At 43.5% G+C, this 9,623-nt stretch overlaps 1 protein-coding gene across 6 annotated transcripts in view; it reads left to right on the top strand.

Annotated features, from left to right (window-relative positions):
* Positions 1-496: 496 nt before the first annotated feature.
* LOC118398949 (collagen alpha-2(XI) chain-like) overlaps positions 497-9,623 on the top strand; it is a 45,802-nt gene continuing 36,675 nt past the window's right edge. For all 6 annotated transcript variants that reach the window (XM_052472038.1, XM_052472037.1, XM_052472034.1 and 3 more), the window contains exon 1: positions 497-1,351. In XM_052472038.1, coding sequence (XP_052327998.1) covers positions 1,234-1,351 — 118 coding nt within the window. In that variant the 5' untranslated portion in view covers positions 497-1,233. The remainder of the gene's footprint in view (positions 1,352-9,623) is intronic.

Here is a 9,623-nt window from a genome sequence, read left to right as displayed (position 1 = left end):
TTATGCGATTGTTATAAGACGTTGTAAAGGGGTCATACATGCATCATAACTAGGACATTACACCTACCTGTTGGCTTCAAGTGGTCAATTCAGCGGATCGATTGCTATTCAATTCATGTTTTTAATAAAAAGGAACTGACCCCAACTCTGAACCCTAACCCTGTCATATCTAGACCCCTCATGTAACCCCCCCGTGTCATAAAACAGCTATGGGAATGAAAATTGATATATTCAAGTTATGATCATGAGAAATGTGCCTGCTCTAAAATAAACGTCCTCACTGTCGCACCTGGGTAACTTCTGACGCCACGTGGGACTGACCAATCAGACCTTAAAGGAGCACGGGAACGCTCGAGGGCATTTTAATATGGGCGTGGATTACTTTCGTTTGCGAGTTCAGACGGCGAACTGATTGGCTGCGGCAACTCCTACACAGATTTACACTGCCCAGCTCTTTTATTGGGATATACCGGGACAGAAAAAAATCAGTTTGACAGACAGACAGACACTAATATTTTAAAAAGCGAGCATATGCCTGGAAAGAGCGCAACACAGTGCCACGGATACTAAGACAAGGATGGAAATTAGGAAATAGAGTGAAGGTGCCCATAATAAGAAGACAGTGACAGGTTTACATTCAGGATTATGCATGGTTCCCTTAGGCAATAATATTACCCCGCATGCAATAGAAACATAGCCTAGTAAGGGGTGAATATTTATTATAAACGTTCCATTTATTGCATGCTCTCTTCCTCTCGCAACTCTACATTTTTTCTCACACGTCTGCCGCGCGCGTAATTGCTCACAATCTCTCCCTCCCTCCTTCCCTTGTGCCACTCAGTCATTCACTCTCTCTCTCTCTCACTTTTCGTGGGAGAAAGTAGGAAAGGGGAGAGAGAACGAGAGAGAAAGGAGAGGGAGTGAATTCAGGTCTCTCTCTGCTCTCTCCGCTGTGGGCACTCATATCCACTCCGCTGACTCAATGGGGCTTTAGCACTTGGAATATAAAATCAAATATTTATTGATCGTACCCCTTTTACTATTTAAATGTTGTACATAGCATAGGTAGATATAGGTAACTTATTAAATAAGCGTTAAGAAGAGTTCAAATACGTTGTTTTTTGCCTCACAGAAGGTCCAGTCGAAATTCTCTTCCACTGACTTTCTGTGAGAGAGGATATCTAATTTGAACATATCCGATCATATAGTCCAGCGTCAAACAGCTACAAAACAATGGATATTCGAGATTGCCCTTTTCGGAAGAAGCGGAGACCATGGAGCGTGGACCTTTCCTCTTTTGCCTTGGTAACTCTGGTGCTCGCGCTGTGCCAACTACCCGTGGCTCGAGCAGGTAAGATGCCTTTTCTTTTGAAGAATTACGCTGAGCGTTCCAGTGAGACTTAGCAGCTAAATATTTGTCTGAAATGCTATGTAAAATTCTACCAAATCTCATAATTGTCAAGCACTGACTGACTGCCCGCACCGTGCGTATTTGCTTTCGAAAAGTAATGTTGCTTGGCAGTATTTCCAATGATTGTAGCATCGGTTTATAGGTGACCCGTGGTGCTTTACTGCTAGCCTACATTACTCCAAAACAGTACAGGGAACAGGGTTTCTAATTCTTTTAATGTTCTACTGAAATAATATTTTGACGTTTTCATGGGTTTGTATCTCTCCTTCTTCAAGAGGCCGTGGTGAAAGGCGCTGCCCTGACAGGTGTCAAGTCAGTTCGCCCAACGGCTCAACCATTCCAGATATTTAGACGAGTTTTGTGGTTGTTGTGAATGTAATATTTTCTCCTACATTTGATAATAGTTGTAAAAGAAACGAGCTTTGTTAGATGAATTAAGGGACGTTTTGGAGCTCGTGCGCCATTACGCATGGACGCGCTTTCATTCCAGACGGGACCATAGGATAGGACGGTGCGTTAAGCAGCCAACGTTATAGTGAGATACTTTACGGAGAGAGTTCACGTCTGATTTATCGTTCTCTTCACCTGTATATTTCCTGCTACTGGATGTAGGCCTGTGCGTACGTGGATATACCGTGGCAAAGTCAGAGTAATGACTGTGGACATTTTATGGGGACTTGATTAGATGTTTACCAGTTCACCCCGTGCACCCGCCCCTGCCCATCACCGTCACCTCTCATCACCCTCTTGTTTTGCGAGGAGGGTTTTGCACTAGGAATGGATGTTAGTACTGTGACAATAGAGACCGTTCTTTTGTGTTCCGTCCTGTCTTTAGGCCTACTTGTGAAAGCCTTTAACTGACATTGTTTAACATTGGTCGCCTCTATTGTTTTTTTTGCCGTTTCAAAAAATAGTTATCATTGTTTTTATGAAGTTATTGTATCATGATTGAATCATATTATTGATTTATATGATGATTTTTTTTAAACAAGAAACAGTTTAAAGTGAACAGAAGTTTATGCTTAATAATAGCCTAATTGACAATAGCCAATCAATCATTTGAATTAGACAATTAACAATTACGCTTTTATAATCAATTGTCATTATGATTATAATAATGTTTATTTATATATGGGTAACGTTTTATTTTAACCGTCAACAGCGTCAATGCATAATTGTTTTTCGAAGAATTTGGTGTCAAAGAATGTCTTCAAGGCAGGATGGTAATTCCGTGACTGACCACTAGATTATAACGTGCGCATTTGGATCTTTCACGTTATTTTTAACACAGTGGTACCATTCATTCCATCAACTCGACAAGCTATGCTCTTAGTTAAAAATGACTTCTATAGGATTAAACTTGTCTTAATTATTTATTTATTCAGTTGAACATTGGTAACTATAATGACACACTTGGCCAATTTAAATAGGCCTACAATTGAACCATTAAAGGTGGCACATTATTATACTAATACTATAGCCACTCACATAATTATATTATAACATAACAATAATATCCTACCGTTTTATATAGCAATTGCATATTGAGCTTTATCCCAAAATGGTCCACGTAAAAAGAGCACTGCTTGTAGTGTCTGCATGGGAAACATTTTGCAAGATATTGGCAATGTAATATAATAATATAGGCTATACTTCCAAAATACTTTGTTGTTCTCTTCGGGATGGGACTTTATTCTGCGGTTTTGGTTAATTATGCTTTAATGCCCTATGCGCTTTAGGTGGGAATAGATGCTAGTGTGTACGTGTGGTGGTTTCTAAAACATTTCGAAAGCTCTTCTGTGTTCTTTGGCTCGAGTTCCTATTTCAGATTGCAGAGCAGATTGCATTTTCCCGTCGTCTGACTCCTGTGTGTGTTTTGGAGGAGGAAGTATGAACATTTGAGCTTTTTATGAATAGGTTATTATACGGGAGTGTGCGCTTCTGCGAGAGCGAGTCGAAGAGAGAGAGAGAGGGGAATGGAGAGTAAACGTATAAGTGTCTCCGAGAGTATGTTCGCTTTAACAGTTTTGTTTGTGTATATGGGGCTGTGAAACCTATGGATTGTTCCATTTCAGGTGTGGAAGTGCCCCTTTAAAATGAATGTGCGCCTCTGTGTCTGACACCTTGGACTGTTTTTCTGACGTTATGCACGTCATGGAGTGCGCTTTCAAAAATGCATCAGATCATTTTAAAGTTCAGAAGTGATTTCTCTTTTATTATAGTTCATACTTAACGAGAGGTATATGAATCCATAGAATAATAGCTTATTTCCGTAGTTGGGCGCCCTGTGTGCGCACTCGTGAGTTAATGCGCGGGTGTTAACTTACGCACATCATCAGTACGACAAGACAGTATCTAAACGTTCCTTCAAACCCCTGTTACTGCCCATGCTACAGCGTGATAGCTCCTTGGTTTATGACGCTCACAGATGGCATGTGGATATGGGCTACACACTAAAGACTTAACAGGTCCCCACCCAGGCAATGAAAGCCCGAATTAGAGACGGGCTGTGCTGTGGCTCCCTCAGAAAGTCTGCCCCTACGGTTTGTTCTCATCCCGCTGGGAAAAAGAGAGTGTGCATATTATAGCATGACACACACAGAGGGTCAAAGGAATGAAAGCAGGGTTTTGTAAATGAACAAAATAGGTCGGCAATATTTGCTTAACATGGATATTCCTTAACCTCATTTCAAAGAACAGTCTCACTTGTTCTAACCAAAACACCCTCCCTCACTTACACCCTCTTTCCCCTGCGCTCTCTCACTCGTTCTCCCCCTAGCAGTCACAGAGGTAGTGAATAGAGTCACTGTGTGGCCGAGCAGTATGGTCCTGGCTACTTGTCCTTAGCCTATGCCACAGGCATGCTTTTGGCTGTATGTAAGTGTGAGCATGTATCTATGTGAACTGGATGCCTGAACTGATGTCCTCGTGATTTTCCCTTGTCTTGTCTTTTTTCACATGTTAGCAACAGTGATGGAGAGCTCATCAGACCAGCACACTAGATACCAGATACTGTTCAGTCACAAGGGCCTAGTGTTAGTGTACCATGAGAGGTGTCCCTCTCCTCCATTCACTTATCATGAGAGGTGTCCGTCTCCTCCATTCACTTATCATGAGAGGTGTCCGTCTCCTCCATTCACTTATCATGAGAGGTGTCCATCTCCTCCATTCACTTATCATGAGAGGTGTCCGTCTCCTCCATTCACTTATCATGAGAGGTGTCCGTCTCCTCCATTCACTTATCATGAGAGGTGTCCGTCTCCTCCATTCACTTATCATGAGAGGTGTCCCTCTCCTCCATTCACTTATCATGAGAGGTGTCCCTCTCCTCCATTCACTTATCATGAGAGGTGTCCGTCTCCTCCATTCACTTATCATGAGAGGTGTCCGTCTCCTCCATTCACTTATCATGAGAGGTGTCCGTCTCCTCCATTCACTTATCATGAGAGGTGTCCGTCTCCTCCATTCACTTATCATGAGAGGTGTCCGTCTCCTCCATTCACTTATCATGAGAGGTGTCCGTCTCCTCCATTCACTTATCATGAGAGTTGAGGAGTGACAAAGACAAAGGCAAACCAAAGGGGCATCCACGATGGGTCATGAACCGACACCCCCGGTTGCCCACATCCCACTCTGCACACCCAGAGATAGACTTAGGGCTTGGCCCAGACTGCGGTCGCCCTGTAGATGTGAAACATGCACAGCCGAAGGCCCGAACTGCGTATCAATCGTGTACAGCTGTAGATGTTAAATCTTGCCGTGTTAAAAAGGGCCGAACCAGTTCATGGTCGCTGCCAACCGTAAATGTCATGGTCACGTTTCAGACGAACCGCAGTTGCCCATCAGACTAGAGGCTCTTTCAGCGCTCTGCTTTTGAGGGAGGTGATTTGGGTTTTGCGAGGGAGATAGTTAGACATCTTCAAGCTGTTTTCTGAGAATTGACATGCCAAAGCATAATCATACACTGTCAGTCTAGGTCTCCTGTTCCTGGTGAACCAGTCACTGTCATTTCCCTGGTTGCAGGAAGTGTGTGCAGGCGTGTCCGGAAACCTAGACGGATACTTTTGCATGTCGATTTGTATCAATTATTTCAGACAGGCAATATTTTATACATTTGAAGGCATCAGCTGTCCATGAGTGGACATACATGAGATGTTATACTATAAATAGCATATAAATAGCATTCTGTTATTGCAGTATTACTCAGGAACTGAACTGAAGTTATAATTCATGGTCCTAGTCATTTAGAATTCTCTTCGTTTTATGAGCACGGTAAGTGTTTTAGAGACCAATGATTTCCACATCGTATGGTTGCAGAGACCCCGGCGCAAGAGAATCACACGGCTTTGCTGTTGGGGACAATTCACTGGAAGTTGCTGTGTTGCAACGGCTGCTTGTATGGTCTATGCAACCCCTAACCCCCTTCATATAACATAGTGGGCCATTTAGAGATTACAAATTGTCGCCTGCCATCATCTCCCCACCTCAAATGCTGTTCTAACTCAAGGTAGTGCTCACCTATAAAGATTTCAGAACGACAGGTGATTTTCTGAAGGGTATTTCCAGACTTGGATGGACCGTTGCCAAGTGCCTCCACAAACAAGGACGGTGATACCTTATCGTTCTGTCACCTGCCTCGTTCCGCAGCACTATTTAACGAGCCTGACTTAGTCACCGTTCCTCGGCTCAGTGGTGAATCGGCCGGAAGCTCTTCGGTAATACTTTGCTTAGGCCTCAGTCTGGTTTGATTTCACTGTTTTCCAGTCGGACTCCTTCCTGGTTGTGCAGAGTGCTGTAGAGCTGCATGGCAGCTATGGCTGCATTAAAAAGTACCAACACTGTATGTTGTATGTCTATATAAGGCATTGAATTTAGACTTTTAGGCCTACATGTAAAACAGAGTTGTGGAGCACCTGGTTACGATGTGGGGTCAATTTAAGCCATGTGTTTAACACGGAAAGGCACTAAGTTGTTGCTCCCCGAGTTGGATTCTTGCTTGTGCTTCTGTTGGATACTAGGCCGAACTGCCAAGAAGACGTGTGCAGTATCTTTTAGCCTTCCAGCTATGCCTCAGTTAACATTCTCTGCCGCTGGCTGTTTGGGCTGCACGTTTTAGTAGGGCACCAAGGCCTCTCACATTATGGCCTAGTGGTCCTACCTTGTGGTTCACGTATCCTCCCTTAAGGCTAAGTCCTGTCCACGGCCCAACTGAGTCACTGACTGAACTGAACCACATGCCTCACGGTCCACGTTGGCACTCTGCAGTAGAACTGCCAATCAGGGATAGGCCTAGTTTTGTAGCATAGGGCAATGGTTAGGTTTAAATCTTCCTAGCCTGGTTAAACCAGACTAAACACTACACTCTAAGTAAAACATTAGTGAACGTAGCACTCAGTCTGTTTTAACCAGGCTGTAGCTAACCCACCTCCTCATTGACTTTATAATGTAAAGAATGAACTGTGATTCACCACTGTCCCCCATACTATCCTGCTTGTCTTGTCCTACCATTCACTTATCATTGCTTGAGGGTACGATCCCTTGCTTTGGAGAATGAGTGCTTTCCTGTGGGTTTTCTACAGCATTGACCTGTACACATTTCACTATTGTGATCTTCTACACTGCCTGATGTTTTTGAGGCTGCAGGTCTCGGACAACAACAACAACAACAATGCAACCATTAAGAGGTTAGGCCTGAGCTGTAGTCAGGGGCTACGATAGATTGTGTGATCATGTGACCTGGTGTCTTGTGACGTCTCTGTCAATCAAAACACGTCCGGAGATATTCATAACCATATTAGGACTAGACACTGAGGTGTGCGTGCGGTAGCTAGGCTTTCTGAAAAAGTTGTTTTTCCTGAGCCCTGTATGTACATGTATGTACATACCTCACTTTGAAGTTGTGCATTCTTTCATATTAAGTCCTAATTGTATCTAAATATATGTATCATATGCCTCAACAACTTCTTTTTATAGTGTGGGTGGTTATAATGGATTTTCTGTCTGTGTACATGGAGGATTATAAATACATTATAACTACAGAGAATGATGATTGTAAATTACAGGCCTCCAGTCTGAGCTGAACACATGCCTTTCTATTGCAGAGAACGAAAGAGAGGAAAACTGAGGACAAACTTGGTTTTGGTCTGGATTCATGCCTTTAAAAAAAAAAGCGTTGTGTGTTCTCCAATCATCTCCCATATGTTTTAGCCCTTTTCACTTCCTGTTTTAGTCTCCTCATTCCATCCTGTCTGCAACACTTTCCTGTTGTCCCTCTCTCTGTTTTTCTCTCTGTCTCTCTCTAACAATGTCAGCTTTGTGTGACAGTGAAGGTGAGGGGGGTCAAGGTGTCAGGTGGTGTGTCTGTCGGGTATTTGCCGCCGCTGTACAAGGATGCCCCTGAAAGGTGCGAGGGTGGAGGAGAGAAACGTGAGGTTACCCACGGGGTGAAGTGAAGAACACTCCTCAGCACTGATTCTCGTTCTCCTTGTTGAACGTTGGACAGTGTTACAAAAGCTCTGCAGTTGTAATGGGCACCAGTGCACCCGTCTATAGGGTCATCTGGAGCGTGGGTGTATGGACTCAGTGTTTAAACTGTGATCCGTTATGGATGGCATCGATTGGTTTTATTGGTGTTTGTGTGTGTGTATGTGTGGTGTATGTACAGTATGCACTCTGTCATAAATGTAATGAAACAGTAGGCTTTACCCATCAGTTTTATGCCATCCTATCAAAGCATAGATTGATTTTCGGCCCCAATATATCGTTTGTATATTAATGTTAATTATGCCTTTGGAAAGAATTGTGGGTGAAATGAACCATTGGAAGTGCAGATAGAAATGTAATGAATAGAGCTAACAGGAGACCTTATTCTACCTTGACAGACAATCACATCTGCTCTACTCAGTACTTTTCTATCTGAGCGCTCTGTAACGTTTCACCCTCCTGAACAGGCCCCTGTTCTGACAGCCGTCAGGAGAGTTCTGTGTCTGACCTGGCTCCATCTAGTGGTCAATGAAGTTAATTACATTAAAACAGCTGTGCCACTCCTATTTGTTTACATTACATTACACGACATGTTCCAATGGTCTTACATTTAGGATTGTTTTGATTGGTTGATATGTGAAAACGTTTTGTTGATGATAATAAGGCCTACATAGAAAAGGCTCCAAGAACAATGTCTAACATCCTGGTGGATAATGGATACTACTTATTGTATGTAGGCTATTTGCATGAAATACATAGATAGCCGAGTTCAATTTCAATTTCAATGTGATTTTGTCATTACTGTAGCTCACTGCTGGGCTGCTGTGAATAAAGCAACGTGAGGGATAATAGAATGATTATCATTTACAGTACAGGGCGTTTACTCCTTTCACACACCCGGTCCTCCCCTTTAAAGACACTGTGTACAGGGTGATCTTTACTCTGTGACCAAAATGTGTGACTTAAAGGAGAGGGAGAGAGGAGAATGAAAGCGGGCAAAGAGAGAGAGGTGGCTTGTCTACCCCCGGATGGCTCCATATTTGTCCCGCGTGTATGTTTTTTTTATGGGTGTGTGTTTGTCGTTTTATTTGTTCGTCCTCCTCTCCCAAGACCTCCTGGCAGGAAGGGCTCAATGAGCAGGGCAGCTGTGAGTGGGCCGAAACAGAGGTGCTCATTGTGTGTGTGATCCTGCGGTGGAATCTGATACAGTATCCAGCATCACAGGGCTGTGCTGTCTGCAGTTTCTCTCCTTCTCCCTTGTCCCTCTCTGTGTCTCTCTCTCTCTCTCTCTCTCTCTCCCTGTTTCTACCCCCTTCTCTCCCTCCCTCTCCCTCTCTCCCCCCTGTCTCGTTCTCCCAGTTACTGTTTTGGAGAGTTAATGGGGCATTACAATATCGCTCTTTCTCTCTCTCTCTCTCTCTCTCTCTCTCTCTCTCTGTGTTTATAAAGAGTTCCCTCTCTCATAGACCCTTGACCCGTCCTCTTCCCTCTCTCTGTCTCTCAGAGTTTAGTGTGCTGGTAATAGACTGTGGTCGCGATTCTCCGAGTCAATATTAACGCACCATTTGAGAGTTCCCCATAAATATCATCACCTGAGGCCTTCAAACTGGTTGTTAACTCTGGGTGTCACCTAAACACAATGAGCCTGGATTGGATCATTGTGCTAAAAATGATGTCATACCGTATGTTCTAATTCAGTGGTGTTTACACTATAATACAGAGTACAGAC

Source organism: Oncorhynchus keta, chromosome 20 (assembly GCF_023373465.1).
Source record: "Oncorhynchus keta strain PuntledgeMale-10-30-2019 chromosome 20, Oket_V2, whole genome shotgun sequence".
Taxonomy (NCBI): Eukaryota; Metazoa; Chordata; class Actinopteri; order Salmoniformes; family Salmonidae; genus Oncorhynchus; species Oncorhynchus keta.
This window is presented reverse-complemented; position numbering and strand designations above follow the sequence as displayed.